A 21,175-nucleotide genomic window follows, 5' to 3' on the forward strand; every position below is an offset into this window, starting at 1 on the left:
ATTATCATTGCTCATGACACTCATTTTGGCGCAACTTCTCATATTTATCAGGATAACGCAGTAAATCTCGATTTGCTCAGAATGGCACTGATAGCGCCCGAATGGAAGCACTTTGGCAAGTGCATGCATACTCACTCTTCCTAGAGCAAGGCCAAGTCCACTTGTACCAGAGGGACCGTGACTGACGTGCTGCTCTTGCCACAGCCGTCTGCGCGGCCTCACGAGTGCTTGCACGTGCGGTAACCACAATGCACAACTCTTCGAGCTATGGCTGCCGTCGAAATAGTTAACTCTGCTACTCCTCGTACTGAAATGCTTCTTTATTTGCAAAAGAAAACAAATAATCTTATCACTGACAAGTGATTGTACTGACCGCATTTATGTTGAACCATCGAAAGTATCACAAGCAGCTTTTGCGTTTCTTGAATGGGGCCCCTTTCAGCAAAAGGTGTACCGGGGCCTGATGGCGAAGATCAAACATGAATTAACAGTTTTCCCGTTTCTATTAACAGATATTACAAGATGCAGTTCATAGATTGGAAGTAGAGGCATGGTTTAGTAGGCCATTATTTTATCTCGACACAGTGCAGGCGACTGACGTCAGGCGCCAGCACAGCACGATGCTGGGGGACACCCTGTCGTGCGTTCCTCCACTCATAACACCATGCGGAGACACGCGAAGGCTCGCGACAACGGCGAGTCTTTCGCACACATAAGAGTTCCAGCAGGTAAACGGCGCAGCGACACATTTCTTGCGCCTGTTCTTCAGAAGTGGTTCACAGCCGGGGCGTGCATGGCGAACAGCGAGGCCCAAGGCCCGTGTCGCGCCGCCAGGTCTACGGGCCTGTCCCCCGCGCGACTCCTTGCCTCGGCGTCGGCGAACGGCGCCCACAGCAGCAGCTCGAGCACGGCCCGCGAGCGCGGCTGACTGGCGGCCAGATGCAGCGGCGTAAGCGCTCCGTCGCTGGGCGCGTTCACGCTGGCGCCCCGCTCCATGAGCAGGCGCGCGCAGCTGAGAGAACCCCACTTGCAGGCCGAGTGGAGCGGCCGCCAGCCGTCTGTGGTGGGCCGCTCCAGCAGTCCCGGCGGGCCACGGTCCAGGATCAGACGCGCCGCGTCGACCTGGTCGGCGTAGCAGGCCCGGTGCAGCGCCGTGTAGCCGTCGGCGTCGGTGCGTGTCGCCAGCGACGGGTCCGAGTCCAGGAGCCGCTCCAGGGTGGCCAGGTCACCCTTCTCGGCAGCGCGCCGAAGCTGCCGGGCCGCCACCTCTGCACGAACACCGGGCGGAGGAACTCAGGGACGGCGCTGGTAGCTGGTGCACAGGCACTTGCGCGGCCCGCATGATACGTAGACCAAGTTCATCCCCCCCCTACCCCAACCACCCCCCAAAATAGGATGGAATATAGGAGCGTCCCCTGTAAAACGGGGAGGTGGAACTGTGTAATAAACCGGTCTATAAATTCGCCTTTTTCTTTGCGTATTGAAACCTGCATTCATCCATTTGGCAGACAGCTGGGCTAGTTGGTGTTTAGATTGAGATGACATAGTAGTAGCGCTTAAAAAACAAGGACGACAGGGTAGAGAGGAGTATGCTGTCTTTCTCTATCCTGTGCCATCCATTTGGCTCAGTCAAGTTTCAGAATTCCCGTGTTGTATCTCGGTGGGCGGCTTCTTAGAATTGTTGACTGTTTATCTTAATCCCTTAATCTTAATGCCTCTTGGGGTGACAGTACTTATTCCAGAAAAGTGGTGTGGGAATTGCCTCCTCCATTGCTACAATCCCAAGGACCGACTGCTTGCTGAACGACCTGCCATGCTTGTTGTTAAAAAGATTTTCAGGATTTTCGATGATTACCTCGTCCTCTTGGCCAGTGATGAATGCAGTGCAATGCAGTATAAAATGTGCTTTTGTCCTGTGAGCAGTGCCTCTTGCCTTCCATGTTGACACGAGATCCCTGAAAGCAGGTCCCTACGCTGCCTTGATTTAACACTACTAATTGCAGAAAGCCACTTGTGTTGGCGGTATGAGCAGAGAGGGGGCAAGTCCTTGTTACCTTCCACTTCTACTCATTCCATGATTGTAAACTGCGGCACTGTGAACCTCTTTCACTAATGCGTTAATGAAGTCTAGTGTGTATCCTATGGGGCATAGCCTAAACGAGCAAGCTTCTCAACTTGCTCAAGCAGGGTTCCCCGACCACCTGCTCATCTCAGTAGCAGGTTGTCTCATGAAGATCAAGCTGAAGGTAAGGAGGCGGCTGCTCTAGAAAAGAAAAAAAAAAAGAAAGTTGCTGTTGTACCCTACCTGCATGCTCTTTTTCTCACTGGCCCAAGAGGATAGGGCAACGGGCAAATGCCAGTTTTGTGTTTTCAGCACCTGACAAGCTGTCCACGCTGTGCCACAGTTAACGCCCCTGTAGCACGAAAGCTAGCCTACACAGTCAAGCACCAGTCACCATTTGTAGCATGCAGAGTTGGCGTGGTGTACAAAATTCACTTGAGCTGTAGGAAAACCCATGTGGAGCAAACCAGGTAATGTCTCAGTGATGTACTAATGGAGCATTCTAACAACATTTACAGAACTGTGAAGGAGCAGCTGGGATTGCACTGCTTAAAGTGCTCCTCCCATTCCTGCAAGACTTTGTTTCATCACTGCACTGTTCTTGCGAGAAATATATATCAAATCACCCGTGAAATCATAAAAACCACTCACACTCTGAGACTAGAAAAAGACTCAGCACTTCCTCGGTAGCTCTAACAAAACGTGAATTAGATCATCTGAGCAAGACGTCATTTGAGTAGTTTGGTCGTGCCCTTTCCTTTGAGGTTTTGAAGGTTTTAAGTCTCCCAATCTCACCTTTTAGCATTTTTTATTTGTCCCATTTGGCCGTGTATGTCTTAAATCTTATCACACTTTTTAGCCTTTTAATGCTCCTTTTGGCTCCTTTATTGCAACTTGTTTTTATGATGGCACCACATACTGTTATCTGTTTTCTTTTCATGTTTCAATTGTTGCCGTGTCCCACGTAGCAATTTCAGCCTTTTAAATGCACCTATTGGCTCCTTCACTGCATTTCGTTTGAGCGAAGTGCTCGCATTGTCTCTCTTGTCTTTTAATGTCACCCTTATTTTCTTGTGCTGCATAGCAAACTCAGCAGTTATTCACGTGCTTCCCCAACCATTCTACCTATATATGCTTTTCTTCCCGAAATAAAGAACCAGTTGAAAACAGCGTGCTAGTGTCACGTCTTTTCTTCGGCCTTGTCTAAAAGTTGTGCTGTGTTGCATTCATAGCAGTCGTAAATTACCAACTCGCCCGAACAGCCACGCTGTCTTAGCTCATACCAGTCCCAGTGGCCCCTTTGTGGTTCTTACAGATGGCGTCACCATCTGGGAGTGGCCAACATAAGCTGTCACCATCTGTTGCCATTATCCTCTGAATAGCATGTTTTTCTAGTTTGTTTTATCTAATTTATCTCTGACTGTTATATCTATGGATTTCTGTTACTGCGTGCATCTGTTCCACTGACTTTACTGCCAGGCAGTTGGACATTTATCAACAATCTCGAAGTGTGTAACTTGAACAGAATTTACGTTGCTGAGCACAGGCGTCGTGACAATCCATAAAGCACACGTAATTTTGGCACAACCAGCCCATTGTTTTTAATACATGGATATCCTATGGGATGTTTCACAATGGATAAGATCAAAGAGCTGTGTTTCGAGGTTCTGAGTACCTACACAGCGCACGAGTTCGAGCCACAACGTGCGCCAGGCAAAGCTGATGAACAAACTATGACAGAAATGAGGCATTTAGAACTTAGCATCCTTCACCTCTGGATGTGCACAAAGGCACACTGGTCACCACCAAGTCGTCAGGAGTTTCTTGCAGACACTCGACACTATAATAGTTGGTATCAAATGTTCGGAGCATCACTAAGACCATGTGTAATAAGTTGGGCGTGCTGGTAGAAGTTCATTTTTGAAAACAGCGTGAAGGACCAAACGGAATGGTGCCCATCTCTTTTACGTCCTGTCCCTTGCGCTGTTTTCAAAAATGAACCAAGACCATGTTTGTTCATAACCAAATGGTATAATGTCGCTACCTACAGTAAAACATGCAGAAATGCTGCATGATCACAACCAAACTGAAACAAGGTCTAAGTACCACAATAGGCACGAAGCAAATGCCCTTCTAGCCTATCGTGTTTAGCATTACATGAACAAAGTTGTGAAGATGGATTGCATGACTCACTACCATAGAATACAGCTTGGAATAAATGTTCCTGAAAAATACACTCGGCAGTAGCGAAAGATTTGCAGTGCGTCAGCTCTCTTAACAAGCTGGCAGTTAATGGAAGGCTAGAGCACGAGCAAAATGATCTGCCTGGATAGTAGACAATTACAAACACAAGACTCCTAGTTTTTCAGGCCATTTAAAGAGGCACCGAGGACAACTCCATACAATTATTTTTCTCGGTAAAAATTGATCCTCTGACTCTGCCTGGCTATGCTGTTTGGCTGTGAGCAAAAGACACAATTGTCGGATAGAAAACTGAATTAAAAAATAATCTATTCCAATCCAATAATCTATTCAAATAAACGAGTTGTCACCATTCTGAAATGCATGGCAGTGCAGCATAACCTCTGAGGATTTACACCTAAAATTCAGTGCCAATGCAAGCAGCTTATTTGTGAATTCAGCCAGTGATGGTGACACTTGTATTTCATTTTTTGGTCTTTTCAAGCTTTAAAAGCCCCATTTTAGGGAAGAGTGGTCTCTTTGTCATTAGAATGGCATAATCCATCAATAGAGGCCAACTCTGATTTGTCTTCAGTGTCCCTTTAAGCAGGGCTTGCTGCACTGCCATGTAGAGAGTATATCCAGCTGAATGCTTTTAGTGAAATTTCAGGCAGACCCAGTTAGCTTTCTAAACTCTACATTCAATGCACTCATATGAAGACACCAAGCAACAGAACTGGGCGGAAAAATTAGGTAGGAATGATACCTGTTCAATAAATTTAGCAAGCTGATACCTTTTAAATGATTTCACTGATTTAGCCACAGGCTGCATTGGACACATTAGGCTAGGCTAAAGCGTTACTACAGAATCACAATTAAATTACAGGCCCCAATAGTTAAAAGACACAGATGTTGCTAGCTACAGCCAGTGCTACATTCTAACTTAAAGAGACAACAAGCAGTGCATTATTTTAGAATTCAGGGCTTACCAGTACCCAAATATGCCTCAAATTGTGCAGTTAAGCAATACAGTATAGCTCGACCAATAAGGATCTTTCAGAGAAACTGTAACGCTGCTCCTCTTGAGTGCGAGTACCCGTGATTGAAATACGTAGTTGTCTAAAAAACATTTGTCTGGTCAAGCATAATACTGAACAAAATGATGGTTACTGGCCAAGTAAGAGGTAAAATTATAAATAGGACATATAAAAATATGCCATCGATCTACTCATCTTCGTGTCACATGCTGCCTAATTATGTGAGGATAGACTCTTGGACTCCCAAGTGAACAAGGAATTAATTTGTGGTTCTGAAGTCTCTCGAACTTTACTTTTGACTTGAGCATGGTTTGAACATCGCTTTGTTTTGTAAAATTAGGCAAATGGCTATAGTTGAATACAAATTAAGAACACTGCGGCAAATGCCCATAAAAGAAGACCCTCCAACCAATGTCGTCGACTGAATGTCATGACATCACAGCTAATCCCATTTGACGGATGCACCTTCCAGCCACCTCCAATGTCACGCAAAGGGATTAAGCACAGCGCCATGAAAAACAGTCAACCCTATTAGCTGGAGGGCCTCCTTTGAGGGGCATTCACTACTGCATTCTTGAGTTGTATAGTTCCATCCTAAATAACATAAGAAAATGAGGTCGTTGTTGGCATATACAATGAACAGACAGCAGTACAATAACTATGCATGCATAGTCCCAGTGCCTCTCCAGCCATGAAATGGATGCACCCTTTCTAATGGAATTAATGTGTGGTCCTCACAAGATGGGGATATTTCCCTTGACATCTTAGATTAATTTCCCACAAAATGACTTTGCAGCTTTGCCCCATCTAATCTCTGCCTGCAGAGGGAATGAACTGCAGTTCACCCAGCTCTGTCAATCATGCCATCAAAACACCAAAATGGTTTGCATAGCCAAAGTGAAACAAACAAACCTTCAGCCCTTCTTAAGGTACAGCTGTGTGCGTGCATACATATGCATGCATGTATATATGTTTGTATGTATGTAATTAACTAAAAGAGGCAAAAAAAGCATTGTAACAAACGTTTGTGCAGTTTGCGAGGATAACGAAAAATTCTTGGTGGCATCACAAGAGCACAAAGCAAGTGCATTTTTCTTGCAGCTAGTATACACAGAAGGAAAAATTGCAGGCTACGAACAACTATTACACCATTTCCAATAAGTAAACTAGTTAAAAAAATTGTTCTGCGGGTTGTACGACAAAAGGCATCTGTGAGGACCCTGTAGCGGCACTGTTCTACAAAGTGTGCAGAGTAAAGCAGGCCTTGGCCAGCACGTACCAACTGGATCCAGCGGAGTCTGCGCTGATGAAGCTTCAGATTCCTGCTGTTCCCCTGCTTTTCCTCCCCTACCAACTGGGTCCTCTGGCTCTTTCTCTGGAGGGCCTTCCAATTCCTGCTCTTCTCCTGCTTCCTGGACACTGCCAAGTGACCTCTGTGGGTCCTTTAATGGAGGGCCTTCTGGCTGCTGCTGATCTCCTGCATCCTGACTCGCTTGGCACCCACTTGACAGCTCCTGCAGCTTCTGAACTGGTGAGGTCGGCGATCCCTGGTGGCATTCTGTGTTTTGCCTTGCCTGACATCCACCAGGTGGGCCCTCTAGATTCTGCGCCACTGGAGCGTCCGATTCCTGCAGGCCACTTACATCCTTGGGACCGTCGCTTGATGCAGCCATCGTGCTCTGTGTGTGCCTACTGCAGCATTCCTGGGAAGAAGATACAAGTGCAAGCCAATGACAGCAGTTCGATGGGAACTGTGTGATGCAGCAGTGGTCTCTGGTTGGTCACGAGACTGCTTCCATGCAGGCAGGCCTTCTAACAGAGGTGCACTACCAGTACAAGAGACATCTAGCATGCTCTTGCATTTCTGAAGAATTGAACACCACATAAAAATGTGCATAAAAGAAAATGTGGTACTCCTTTTCCAGCTCCTAGGTTTTAAAATAAGTAAAAGTATTTGGCACGACCATTTCAACAACTTCAAAATTGAAACAGCTTTCATGAAAGCACACTGTACACAAGCACAGGTGCACAAGGTCCATTTCATCAGAAGATTATGGCGGTCACTGCCATATGTGGGAGCATGTCAAACAACAAGCATCACTTTCCATGAAGTATGCAGACGAAATGAAGTGGAAGAAACTGGGCATACACAGTGTTTACGTTTCATATTTACTGCTCACTTGTTAACAAGCAATAAATGCAGTTATTTCACACTGATTGGTTGGTTGGTTGGTTTATGGGGTTTAACGTCCCAAAGCGACTAAGGCTATGAGAGACGCTGTAGTGGAGGGCTCCGGAAATTTCGACCACCTGGGATCCCATTTTGTAGTACATTATAGAATAACACGTGGGTCACCATCCCCAGTACACAACACAGAAATCGTAAATTGTTGTTGTCTGTGATGAACCCAGACTCTGGAATAGCTTGTAGAGACACCCGAGTAAACAAGTGTTGCCATCCGCAGGGAGAACAGAATAAGCACCATGAAGCAGACTAAAAGATGTGCCCCTTTCCTTTACTGCTAAACTGTGATGCTAGTCCATTTAGCTTGCCAACTATGTTTCACTTATTGTTTCACAATGTTTCATGCCATTTTCTTGTACCATGTGAACTGTGCAAGTTTCCACTAATCTGTGTGTAAGATACAAGTGCCGACAGTCTCACAAGAAAGTTTACTTTCCTAAATGTGCAGGTCTCATTGTACCAGACCGAGGTCAGCATACAGCCACAATGCCAATGCATTAATTTCGCGACAACAGCTACGACAGTCAATACTTTACCAACACAAAGTGTCATATTAAAAGCAAACACACTAACATTCTCCTTTCAAAATTCTCTAGCCCTGTGACACTGATAGCTATACTTTATGCCACAGCCACTTCCGCGCCAAGAAGTCTGACTACAGTTAGAGAGGTAGCTATATTTAATAGCAATTTCACTTTATTTCGAGTGAAACCACTCAAGCCCACAGCTGCACGCATGCGCCTTTCATATGGGTCGTTTTAATGCCGCTTAATCCTACGTCTAGGGAGCAGTCGACTCGGGATAGTACCGTGATAGGCAAATATATTCCCTCAGTGTGCATATGCTTTGACGGGAGTGTGCGAGCTTTCATCGTACACTGTATTTCAGCGTAACAGCTTCACAGTACCGCAGCAAGCAACCTTCTATAGCTTCAAAGTTTCGAAAGGCGGCAGCGATAAGAAACTCAAAATTTAAGTCGCGCCCTTTCTGCACGCAGAAAATTGTTGTTGCAGTGATTCTGAGCTACTTGTGAAACTCATTCGCGGGACGTGTTGGAGCAAGAGAAAATGGCACGAAACCGCCTGAAAAGGCCACACATCAGTGCGGGACCGTTGAGAAGACGAACATTGTGATCTCCTGCTTCGGCCAACGCTGGCCTGCAGTATTTTGAAATAAATAAATAAAGAGCACAACCATTTATCAAATTAATTTAGCACGCGAGATAGTCACCTTGCTCCGGGTCTAGCGTTTGTATGAAATGGCAGGAGTCTACAGTCTACAGAGAACACTTCAGTGACTCCGATGCCGATGACAGCGGTACTTTACTTTTGTTTGCCGTCGCCAGGGGGCACTAAAAGTCATGGAGGTAAAAAAAACTTTTTTTTTCTTCCTCCATGCTAGGAGTCTTTCACTGTTTTTTCACTGTTTCACTGTCTTTGACTTATTTTTTTTTTGTAACATTCAGATTATTGCCTCAACGCACAAAAATAATTAATCGTACATATGGGCACTGGTTTGCAGACTGAGTAAAGTTCAAAGCGTTCAAAACAACCGTTCTTATCCACACATTATTTTGAGATTTTGAGTGCTGTTGACCCCAAGTACTTTTTGTGTTTGACTTGTAGGTGCTTGTAACATTCGTTATCAAATGCCCCATACTTCGCGCTTTAAATTCGAACTAATTGATCAGTGTTCGACTAAAGTTAGTAGCATTGTCACTTGTTTGGCAGCGCCACCCATTTTCTCACATCAGATCCCCACTTGAATACATAAACATAGGGCCACGTGACAGAGACCTCTTGTTTGATTGGGCTACGGCAGATACGTTGAAGACACGTGTGCGCAACCGTTCGTGCGCCGTGCGGTGCGGGATTCAAAATTTGCGTGTATGCTGTCGGTACCGCCGCTAACCGTCATTCCTGCCATACGTTGAATGTGTCAGCTGCACTTTGCCTTTTCTGCGAAAGCTTTTGATTAGCGGTGAGTGCGGCAGCACCCTGTCGTAACTGCTGACCTGATATGATTACTGTTGTGGAGTCATTAGGTTCTTACCTGTTTGCAGTTTAGCACGCAGCCAGTCGTGTACTGGATGCTAAAGCGTTTCTTTTCATTTCGTTACTTGTCTAAACCATGGTTTTCTGGGATTCTCTTCTGCCTGTATCATATTTGTCTTTTTTATCTCACTCAAGTTGTGTACCGCCTTCTGCTACCGGTTCCAACACTGCTCAATCGGGCCTCCCGTATTTTGTTTCAGCAGAAGGAACATGGCCGGGAAGCTACTAGTTTTCTCGCCGCCTTCCAAGGTAGCCGGAAGCAGAGCCGGGGAAGCCGAGGTGCCCATTCTGCTGCTGCAGCCATTCAGCAAGCCGCCGCAGGTCACTTTCGAACAGATTCCTGTGGGCCGTGAGGCAGTGCGCCAGCTAAAGGTCTTGAACACTACCAACACCGACCACACGGCGACACTCAGCGATACACTGCGGGCAAAGGGATTCACAGCTGACCCAGAGGTGTTTAAGCTTCTACCCGGGCAGAGCCAGCTCGTGTCGTTCATCTGGAAGCCCAATGGCACCGAGACGTCGAGCAGACTGGCCGTCTCTGTTTCAACAGACAAGGGCTACAAGGGCCGCTTAATCTTGCTGGGAACTGTCCGCGAAGAACCGAAGCCACTGAAACCGCCTCGTAAGGTACGACTGGCCCTTACTACATTCCTGCGGGTGCCTACCTTATCACGTACAGTCATGCGATTTATGAGCTTGAGCACGGCAGCGTGTGCCAGATAGCCTCGAGCTCTACTTGTGGCGATATGCGGCGGCCGCTTTCATAAATAAAGTGAGGAGGTGTGTCCTTCAGCTTGCCGGAAGCAGGCAAGGCAGCATAACCCTTTACTCTTTGTTTATGAAAGCGGCCGCCGCGTATCGCCACAAGTAGGGCTCGAGGCTATCTGGCACACGCTGCCGTGTTAACGCTAATAAATTTCATGATTGTACATAGCTCCTTGGGGCTTGATCTACTGATCACAGCTGATTAGACTGATGCGTGAAAATCCATTTTGTGTTATTTACCTGTTTTAGTATGGCCTATGTTCTGCCGACATTCTGCTCCTAACTCTCGCGTCATCGACCCGTCACTCGGACCTTAGTCACTGAAAGTAATTTTCTTCCTCTGGGATGAAGAATAGGGCAAGAAAAAGCAAAAAAGGAAGTATTGCACAAAAGGTATAGAAATGGTAACATCATGAATTACTGCCATACCGAAAAGGATTTTGTACTTAAAAATGTTTTCAGCCCGCATGTTAACTGGAAAGTGACCCTTCTAGGTAGGATGCACACCCACAACTATTTTTCTGTAGGTAACCTTCTACGTACAGTAACAAATCCAAACCCAAGAAGCTTAACTGGCCCACAATGTTGCATTCACCCTCAAATGGGCTGCTTCCAAAAGCACGGCCTTCAGAGAGATAGTCAACCCAAGAGCTTCCTTGTGTCCCTCCCCCCATGCACCTTGCTCACCTCTGCTTAGCCCTCGTCCCTCCATCCTTTCCTTTCCCTGCTGAAAGAGTTATGTCACTTGCATGTGAAGTTGGTGTTTGACACAGTTATGTCTGCAGTAGAAGGCCTTGTCCACACTTCTGACTGCTCGTGCATGTTCTGCTTTTTAATGTGCAGAATCCAGTCAAGTCAAGCATCCTGACCAGTTCACAGAAGCCAAACCTGAGCTCAGGAGCTGCAACCTCTGCACAAACACCAAAGAAGGTTATCTCAGTTCCTGCGCAAGCGTGCAAGAAAGCAGTGCCTCCCATCAGAGTGACTATCCCAAAGGAGTTCAAATCCTCTGCAAACAAGAATGCTGGTCGTGAGAACCTGACCTCAAAAGCTTCTGCAAAGGTGTCCAAGAAGGCAGCCTCAGCTGTGTCAGAGCCATGCAAAAAAGCAGTGCCTCCAGTCACTGTACCTAAAGGTTTCGCATCTCGTCCAAACAAGAATGCCACTTCCAACCGTCCTGCAAGAAGCCTATTACCTGCCTCTGTTACCTGTGATTCTGTCATTGCTGGCGACGCTCAATCCCTGCTAGGTGGCGGAATCTTTTCAGTGGCACCAGCGCCCAATAAATCTGACGGCCTCGATCCTCTAAAAGCAGCAACATGCACTGATGAGATCCGCAGAGAAACATTCGCCTGTGATGCTCCTGCTTTTTTACAAGTCGTAACAAATGTTACAGTGGAGGATAGCTTGAAGACTGCAAACACTGCATTTGAAAACGGCTTGGAAATGTCAAAAAATGCTTTTGAAGACAGCCTGGAGCCAGGGAAATTGGCAGACTCAACTGCTGTGGATGCAGCGGCAACAGTCAACAACAGTGAAGAACACTCAGACTCGGGCAATAATGACACCTTCGAGCTTGACCTCAGCGCTCGAATGGAGATGTTATATGAGCAGATAATTGAAAGGCAGTCCTGCACCAGTTCACAGAAAGAAGCACCCACCACCACATCTGCAGCGCATAAGCAGATGTCTGAAGAGCAAGCCAAGCCATTCCTGTGCACCCCGCAAAAGGCTGAAACTGAAGGGACACTATGGCCTCCACAGCTCCAGGCCATTTCGACTGAACAGCGTTCTTCATCACCAAAGTGCCCAGCCAAGGCAAGCGAAGAGGACAGTTTGCCTGATATCAAGAACATGCTCGCAGAACTGGAGCTAACTCCAGGCCGTGACCCGAGATGCAGTGTGGATGAGGACTCGCTGCTCGAAATGATTGAGAATTACGGCAGCACTGAACTCTTTGAAAACCATGTTCGTGTCGAAGACTTCTTTCCCGGTGACGTTAGCAGTATTAATCAGGCAGGGAACTCCACTCATGGTTTTTAGCAGTGGAGGTCAGCAGAGAGTGGCTGGATTCCTTGCAAGAGATGCCTTTTTTTTTATCCAATTTTAAAGCAGTAGCATTTCATGCCTTTCTGCGTAGACTAGAAACAGTTTGCAGTTAATTTGAGCATGCACATTTGCCACGGTGCACACATGGGAATCCATGTTCCTGCAGCAAGGCTAATTGATCAGGGCAAACTACGAGTGAAAGTAACACGTAGTGCCAACTTTGGACCAAGGTTTGCTTTTATGTGGTTAGAATGTTTTCATGCTTTGCATGCAAGCATCGTTTTTCTGTTACATGTGCTGTTTGTGGAAGCCTCAATGCGATAATGCATAAAAGGCTGGCTCGCACATTGCTTGTGAATACCATTTCATGATGGGAACATCAATTTTATGCATATCTCACTCAGGATCGACTAGTTAAAGGTCTGTGTGCCGCTTGTAATGCATATGTATATTCACTGTGCGGTTAAAAGCCTTAGTTACAAATTTGCACAGCGCATACATCTTCAGTTTTTGTTACACGTGCACATGCACTATTTTTTCGACAAGACTGCTAGCTGTAGCCTTTAGTAATGTAAGTGCAAGGTGTTTGCTGCACTGCGGAACTGCATTAGCTTGGTGTGCAACTTTTTTCTTCAGACTGCGTGTGAAATTGTGGGCCTTTTATGCAACTGAACAATTTTTAGTACCTTCAGTGGTGCCTATGCTTTTTAAAATTTTATGCATGACGCAATTGTGTGTTCAACTTGCTAAGCTTTGCTAAAGTGAAAACAATGCACGATTAAAAGAGTTGGAAAGGTCACCTGTGTCACTGCCCACATTGCATGCACACCACCCTAGTGTGTAGCGTAATCAGTTTTCTTATGCATGCCCAAACTAGTACATTATCGAGAGAAGGAACTTTTAAACTGCAGCTCCTATTTAGCCCCCTCGTTCTTGGTATGCGATGTCTGTGCCAGTTACCATGGCAGCACTAAAAATCAAAGAAGTAGCAGCATGCTCACCAACCTATTGCTGTCTACAAGTTATCACTAGGCAGCGATTTGTTACTGTAAGGAACAAAATGTGCCAAAAAACTCAGCGGGACTTTAATTACCGATTATGTGTGACATTGCAATACTATAGACCTTTCCAAAAAGGGCTCCCTGGGCGCTGCCATATTGTTCCCTGGACTGCAGTGGGCACCTCGCACTAGCACGGTGGAAGCGGCGAAACACCTCCTCTCTGGACTGCTGGAAACCACTGCAGTCCAGGGAACAATATGGCAGTGCCCAGGTTGGAAAGGTGTATAGAACCTCATTATGCATCCTTATGTACTTTGCACACCATTTCATTCCATAGACACCCATGCTTAGTTGGCCAACGGTCAGACTCGCGATTGATGGCAGACTCAAGCTGCGACTAGCAATTCTTTGCTAGATCTCGTGCAGATTTGAATGCAGCCAGTCCCGCACTTGTGTGAAATTTGGGGGCCCACTCTCTTTGCACCACTCTCTGTTATATGTAAATCTGCTCACGGACAGCTATTTGTAGAGCTACAATAAAAGGGGCACTGAACTGCTTCGAGAGTTTGAGAACATTTGATTACTGAAATGTGCGAAGCTCGTAGATAAAGTAAGCAAAGCTTTTTTTGGAGGAAAAATTTAACATGGGGAAGTAACCACTGATTAAAGCCACGGCACTGTTCAGCTTCTCATCACAGCATAGGAAAAGTGCGCAGTAGCTTGGAGGTGCCTATGCCCTGCCATGCCGTCGAATGGCAGGAAGCAATGCTCCGTGGGCTTTGCCTTCGGTGGTGAATTCCTTTGTTGGAAATGCATCACCATTGTAGGCGACATTGTGCCCTTTGCTGTGGAGAAGCCTGAATGACATCCCAGCTTTAAAGGGGCTCTGAAACACCTTCCAAGGAGAACACATCAACTCGCTCAATCACTACATTGTGTTGTCATGAACACCTAAGTCAAATAACACACTTATACATGCAGCCCACAATCACATGCGAAAGTTGGTGAGCCCTTTCCAGCGACTTTTTCAAGCTCGTTTCATACCGGCAGCGGTATGAATTAAGGATGTTACCAACTTGATCAAAAACTTGTTCTACTAAAGTTTTTCAAGCTCGCAGGCTTCTCTCACACGCTGCTGCATATACCAGTTTAGAGATGGCTATTGGTTAAATTCTTTCAGGTGCCAGGCAGCTACCATGGCCGCGGCCAGTAAGCTCCCTCTCCTGGCAGATGGGCACCCACTTCCAGTGTGCAAAAAGACAGGCGAACACGCTGAAATTCAAATTTTGACTACAGATAGCTCAGCTTCTACAAAGGGCACTGAATAACTTCTCGCCAGAGGATATTCGTGAAGTGGCGTCCTTGAACATCCCAGGCATACTGCAACTTTATTAATGCAAGTCTTTTTTGGCTATGTCGACAATTTCGTGTCCGCAAAATGTGTCGGCAGCAATTTCTCTGTTCATGGGAGAGGGAAGCGAAAAAGAATGATTGTGTGTGATAGAGGATGATGCACATCAAAATTTGGTTGATGTGGAGTAATTATTAATTGGAGCCGAAAATGTCACTTAGACGTCAAAATAGTATCGGATGTTGATATTGTCTGTCTCGTGCTCCTGTTGAGCACGAGACAGACAATATTGAAAACAGTAGTAGACTTCAAAATTGTGGGAAAAATATGCAACCATGTTAACAAAAAAAGAAAAGAAAATGTATTGGGAAAAGGATGATGCAATACTTAGGAGTGGTGACATCCAGCCAACGCAGTTGCCATGGCGACGTGTGAGCCGTGACGTCATAGGAGAGAGCACGTCGGTGGGTGGGTGCGTGTGACCCATGATGTCGTGTCGCCTAGTTGAAATGGGGTCACCGACGTATTGGAGGAGCAGTGGCTGGTTAATAAAAGAGCCACCTGTCCTGTCTAGCTTTCTGTGTGTTGTCTGCTTCAGCATTACAATCCTTCGCTGAAAACATGCACCAACTAGCCCCCCAACAAGTATTACTCAGTAACCTTCTAGAATGGTGGTGCATGCCGTTGCCGCTCCAGCGCTTCCTTTTTGTCAGTCGCTGCCCTCGAAGCTGGGAGCTTCTTTCTAGTGTGTGAAATTCTCCCAATGCGGATCGCCGCAGTGATCTCCAACGTTTTACAGCCCCTTTCAGAGCTCCTGTAATTGGCAATTGCATCATTTCAAGCGCAAGTCCATTTGTCCTTAAAGTCTTGCACTTCACAGCAAACTTAATGCCCTTGACTCGCAAGCCAACAACAGTGATGACGCCCTACAATATGTGACAACATTTGTTTATTCTGCTGCTGCAAAGGCAATGCATGACAGACATTACTTACAGTCTTGAAGGTGCTGTCATGTTCCATGTACAGTTGGTCATGAAAGAGTTCAGTGAATGAAATCCACGAAAACCATAACAATGATGAGCAACAAAAAAGGCACACAGCTGCTGTGTACATGAGAAAAGAAACTTCAGGCATAAAGATCTTCCCGATCGTTGCCAATCGAGTCTGGCTCTTCCAAGCTGCTGAAGTTGAGGAAGTGTGAAGGTCGATGAATCTCATGGTAAAACTCCTTGGGATTTGCCAGTTGCAGTTCATACTTCATGTTTGGGTCGTGCCGAACACCTGCAATGTGAAAAAAAAACGGCGTGCCAAGCATTAGTCACGCAATTGCTAGTGCGGTAAAACCTCATTAATTTGAATTTAAAGGGGCCAGGAAAAATGTCTAAATTATCCGAATGCCCACATTAATGAATGGCCTCCCCAAAAATGCCAGAAACCATTCACATCATAGTAAATTTATTTGGCGAGAACCAGGGTAACAGACACCTGCTTCTGACGTAAAAACTGTGTCGCAGCAACAGTTTTTCTGAACAACATCAGATGCATACTGCGCGCGCACGCTTTCGAAATTGTTAATGCAAGACTGATCCAGAATGGTAAAGGCCTTTGCAGCCTCCATCACGGTGCGACGCTATAGCAGTGGAGCCTCCTCACGAGAAGCATCGTCACATGTGAAGAGGCACCACTGCACAAACTGCGAACAGCGCGTGACGAGCATGCAGTTTCTCCTCAATAAAAGAAGTGAAGAATCACACAAACGTAACCGCGGGAAACGAGTTGACGCCGGAGCGGCAAGACGTCTTCTGCTGAGAAAACTAAAAGACCAGTGGTGCACCAACCAGCATCTGAAATTGCGCTAAACTGTATTTAGCTTGCTGGCCAATGCACTGCCTATGTGCTCAAAATATGCACCCGCACAATTTCTTGCCGCATGGCCTTTCGAATGTCGTCAGACCTGTTGTTGCCTGACACAAGAGGCGCACAGGGCACCTCTCTGACGTGATATTTGACATTACTCGGGTTATTAGCACAATCACTTGCTGCGTCGTTAACACAGCAACATGGCCTCCTGTCAGGAGTGCGTCCAAATTGACAGCTGTGAACCCAACAGTGTCCGAATTAAGAAGCAGAGTCTGATGCCATAAGCCTGCTTAAAGCGCCAGCAGAAATGCTAGCAATTCCTGCCACGGTGGTGCAAAAACCCATTTCAAGCCATCGCAGCAGCTCGAGCGGCCAAAGTGACGAGGTTCCAACAAGTTGGGAAACTTCCGCCACGACGCACCGCTCAACTGCTCAATTCATCCAGTCGCTTGCATGTCAACGAGCCTAGACTCACGTGGGCATTGTTCGGGACCACGTCCGCAGTCCGAATCACCCGGATTTCAAAATTAACAGGGGTCGAATTAACAAGGCTTCACTGCACCGGGCTTTCAAGGAGCATCACTTAAAACACACAACCATGGGAGCTCTGCAGACCCTTTAGAAAATGATCTGGTCTATCTACAGTCCCCTAGTCTCGTCTTCTAGTCTGTTGTCTTATACCTACAGTGCAACTCTTGCCTAGTTGTGGCGTCCTCTCCCCTGTGTGGTGCCGATGTATTTGTCGGGTGTGAGACCTATTTGTAGGACCTCCAACTCCTACTCATAATTGTGAATGCGCCATTGCGCAGCAGTTGCTTTTAAGCAGCGACTCCACGGACTCTTGCTAGGCATATGAACTGCCACCCTGCGTTAGATATCTGAAAGAACACCCGTCTCCATGTGTCTTGTGCTAGCTCCCCTCCATGCTCGCGCCATCCATTGAGTCAGCTGTGGTGCACCACAGTGCCACCCCGGAGGAGACATGCTAAACCGAAACCATACGGAGCCAGCGTTCCAAAAACATTATTCCCTGCTTAAGACTAATATTTCGAAACTTCGAATACCAAACATTCGAAATTATCGAACATTCGCACACCCCTATACTTCAGTAATAAAATTTTGTTCCAAGAACCTCTTCTCATAAAAAGAATTTATCCGTAGATATCACAAATCTTGTTAACACCCGCCGGATGTGCTAGCACCAGTTGATAATTGCTGCTCTCACCATCTAAGAAAAGTGCACAACAAAAATGAAAGACGCACAAGAACACCCTAACAGCTGATCTCTGCATTTGATGTTTCCAGGAAACAAACAGCGCCTGTGATACACACGGCACAGAACAACTACCAGCTAAGATAGCTGTCCACAATGCTACTGGGTTCAAAGTTGGGCAGGGAATGCTTTGCAAGGCAGGGCATATTTTCTGAACAGCATACCCATGAAGTTGTAGTTCCAGGAACCCTGGGCAGGCACCATGAAGAATCCCAGGAAGCGATCTGAGAGCAGCATCTGGACACGCTCGTAGTGTGACGGCAGGTAGCCCTTGGGGTTGTTGCCTCTGTCCGTGTTCTGGCGGCCCCACTCGTAGCCGCTCGGGGTCAGCTTGTACGCAGTCAAGGAGCATGAGCCCGGCGTGAAGCTGGTCAAAAAAAAAAGCATCAGGGAAATCAGCTAACGTTCATACCAGTATGAAGTTATTGTAGAGGTTACACATTTATATGATCATCGGCAGCTAGTTCGAAAACGGGTGCTTTTATAACACATGGGGGAAACGAACTATAATTAGTTTTTGAAAGACAGAGTAGCGGACACATTTATAATGCGAATGCGTCACCCGCGAGAGATTTTCGATTATGTGACGCCTGGATTACATGACGGTTTGGTGCGGTCCCCTGAAAGTCGTATAATCAAGGTTCTACTGCATATCTCTCAGCTGTATGCTTGGCCGTTGCACAGATAAGCGAACTTCCAAAATCTCCACCTAGGCTGAGAACCAGATTTTAGAAGCTCAAGAAAGTATGCGAGCAGGAACCGGACAGAGGGTGGCTACCTGCAGGTGATGATGACAGTCTTCTCGCCATCCCAGGATGGGTTGTCAGCCATGATGCGGGCGTGTGCCGTCACATCCTGGGGTGACAGCTGGGGCAGTTCGTTTGGCTGCGTGTGGAGCCAGCCCAGGGGCTCCAGTTCACGAAGGTGCTCATGCTGTGGCAGGGCCTGGGGCAGCTGCACACCCTGGTGGCTGCCACACTGGGGGCCAATCACTATGCACCGGATCTCCTTGACCTGTGGGTTGTCCACGGGACTCGCCCCGTACAGGTAGCCGGCAATCTGTGGTCCAATTTTAAAAGTGAGACCATGAAAAACATTCCTTAAAAGTGACATCTACTGAGAGCGACAAGAGAGAATGCTACAAGAGGTGTGTGGCATAACACTTCAAAGGAAGTAACTTTGTATACTTGCAACACAAGTGGAATGCCACAAACAATTAAACATCCCTTTCTGCATTCCTTTACAGCATCTAAACACAAAACATGGACTATAAAGCAAGCCTAATAGCACGAAAAGAAACAAAGTGGAGGAGAACCAACCTGTGTCCTTAAATCGGAGATGATGATGAACTTCTTGAGGATGTTTTTGGGTAGGATGTAGGTGTAGCCAGCTTCCTTGATATCATCTGAGGAGACGTATATGTGGTTGGTACGCAGATGCAAGTTCGTTGCCGAGATGGCTCGCACACGCCACTCTGTCTTGGAGGCAAACGACTGTGTTTCGTAGTTGCTGTTAAAGAAAAAAAAAAAAGAGAAGAGGGTAGTATGCCTGAAGAGGGCCAAGAATGCATATCTGATTGGAGCTGACGAGTGCCCGGATAGTCCCATTTATTCCAAGGCTGTGTATGCCTTGAAACCTTAACCAGCATGAGTTGCGCATTAGCTATTTAATCAATAAAACTAATATTAGTGGCACTCCATTCTGCTCCGCAAATGTGTACAAGATGCGCGTGAAAGTGGCAGAACCATGACGCAGCTCACCTAGTCGTAGAGGTGATTATCTCGTCGCCATGCTTGTTGACTGTGCGAGTAGTGGTGGCCGTCAGCTGAGACTGCTCCTTGGTCTGCTTTTCGATCTCGGCAATCTGCTGCCGCTGTGCTGACGGGGCCGAGATCTCCATGCCCAGGATGATATCACGTATCTCGGATTGCGTCAGTGATGCCACGTTCACACTGTGAAGAGCAACACCACAAGATACCACATCCAGTTAAAGGGAAAGTCTTGGCAGGGCCACTGAAAAGTCAGGAACACGTTGTCAACAAAATATTTGTTGACAATATGTTGGTTAGTCACCAGATGTGACAACCATGTCATCTTCAACAGAAGGTACAAGCAGTCAAACAGTCTAGTGGGTCCAGTGTTCTGCTGTGGTTTACTCTGATACTATCCCTTGCACAAAAGGCCAAGTTACATTATAAAATGTGATACCCATTCTCTATGCACACATATCTCAATTTAGCTTACCCATTTTCGAGCTTCAGTGTTTCAGTCACTCATAAATGGCAGCACACTCCTAGTCAGGCAAACAAGCAAGAGAGACAAAGGAATGCAAAGATGGACACTCACTTGTTCTTTTTGCCATAGTCAGCCAAGATGAGGTCCTTCAGCTGCACTTCTACCTTGATCCATTCATCGTCCGTGAGTGTGGGCCAAATGTGGTGCGGTTCGGTGATGGTGGTCTTGTCCGGCTTGAGGATCACCTTGGTGCGCTCGTTGTTGACATGGAGGGCACGCAGGATGAGGATGAGACGCGAGAATGCAGTGTACGATGAGATGGTCTTTAGCCAGTCGTCGTAGAGGTTGAAGAGCACCATCTGTGGCTCGGTGGCCTTGAGGATGAGGTCGCCAAACTTCTCCACCTTGAGGCAGGCCTGGAATGGCAGCTGCAGCTCGCTGCCCTTGATCACAATGTTGGGGAAGTCAAGCAGGTGCACTTCCAGCGGGTCCAGCATGCCCTTGCGAGTCACGATGATTTGTTTGGGCTGTTCCTCCACGGGCAGCGACCGAATCAGCGCAGCCACTTCTTCAGCTGTCTTCCACTTGGCCAGCTGAAGAACAATGAGCAAACAAGGGGCAAAAAGTAATAATTAAAAACTAGCATGACATGATACTAAAACCTTTAATACGACAGGAATTCTTGCAATGCACTCAAAGAGAAGAAAAAAGAGACACCTGTGCATGAAACTTTTCAGCGAAAGTGTGACACTTTTCTCTAATGTGACATGCCTAACCAAAGCAATATGAACGCTCTACACTCCACAATTCTTTCGATATAACCATGCATGAAACAGTGTGCAGCCATTTCCACCCTTGGGCAGGGCACAACTGTGAGTTGCTCTTAGCATGCAGAATGTAATCACCATTGTAGCTACATTAAAGGCATGCACATTCACTTGGAACCTATGCGCTGTTTTGACTAAGCAAGTGAAACTGTATCGTCCCCAACTGACATAAAAGAAAATGAAAGCCAACTATGCTCGATAAGCAGAAGTAAAAAAAATGAGCATCTGCATT

At 46.6% G+C, this 21,175-nt stretch overlaps 3 protein-coding genes across 4 annotated transcripts in view; 1 reads left to right on the forward strand and 2 right to left on the reverse strand.

The window, feature by feature from the left end:
• Window positions 1–299: 299 nt before the first annotated feature.
• LOC149364890 (uncharacterized) lies at window positions 300–8,841 on the reverse strand. The gene is made up of 3 exons (XM_089570216.1): window positions 8,756–8,841; window positions 6,560–6,983; window positions 300–1,268 (listed from the first exon to the last, which is right to left on the reverse strand). Exons 2-3 carry the CDS (start codon window positions 6,951–6,953, stop codon window positions 766–768), a joined length of 897 nt encoding a protein of 298 aa, XP_089426342.1. The 5' UTR covers window positions 6,954–6,983; window positions 8,756–8,841; the 3' UTR covers window positions 300–765.
• A 532-nt stretch (window positions 8,842–9,373) lies between these two features.
• On the forward strand, window positions 9,374–13,195 carry LOC149364891 (uncharacterized). Of its 2 annotated transcripts, none has more exons than XM_089570218.1 (3): window positions 9,374–9,505; window positions 9,780–10,209; window positions 11,191–13,195. In XM_089570218.1, exons 2-3 carry the CDS (start codon window positions 9,790–9,792, stop codon window positions 12,388–12,390), a joined length of 1,620 nt encoding a protein of 539 aa, XP_089426344.1. In that variant the 5' UTR covers window positions 9,374–9,505; window positions 9,780–9,789; the 3' UTR covers window positions 12,391–13,195. The 2 variants fall into 2 exon arrangements, with proteins under 2 accessions (XP_089426344.1, XP_089426343.1); XM_089570217.1 differs by having other exon boundaries at window positions 9,783–10,209.
• Window positions 13,196–15,680: 2,485 nt separating this feature from the next.
• Prp8 (pre-mRNA processing factor 8) overlaps window positions 15,681–21,175 on the reverse strand; it is a 43,687-nt gene continuing 38,192 nt past the window's right edge. The window contains exons 31-36 of the mRNA XM_089574844.1: window positions 20,228–20,709; window positions 19,642–19,833; window positions 19,201–19,390; window positions 18,660–18,940; window positions 18,046–18,248; window positions 15,681–16,029 (exon numbers count right to left, since the gene is read on the reverse strand). Of these exons, the coding sequence (XP_089430970.1) occupies window positions 15,875–16,029; window positions 18,046–18,248; window positions 18,660–18,940; window positions 19,201–19,390; window positions 19,642–19,833; window positions 20,228–20,709 (1,503 nt within the window). The 3' untranslated portion in view covers window positions 15,681–15,874. The remainder of the gene's footprint in view (window positions 16,030–18,045; window positions 18,249–18,659; window positions 18,941–19,200; window positions 19,391–19,641; window positions 19,834–20,227; window positions 20,710–21,175) is intronic.

This window comes from Amblyomma mixtum, chromosome 2 (genome assembly GCF_055824585.1).
Source record: "Amblyomma mixtum isolate Tamu chromosome 2, ASM5582458v1, whole genome shotgun sequence".
NCBI classification, from domain to species: Eukaryota; Metazoa; Arthropoda; class Arachnida; order Ixodida; family Ixodidae; genus Amblyomma; species Amblyomma mixtum.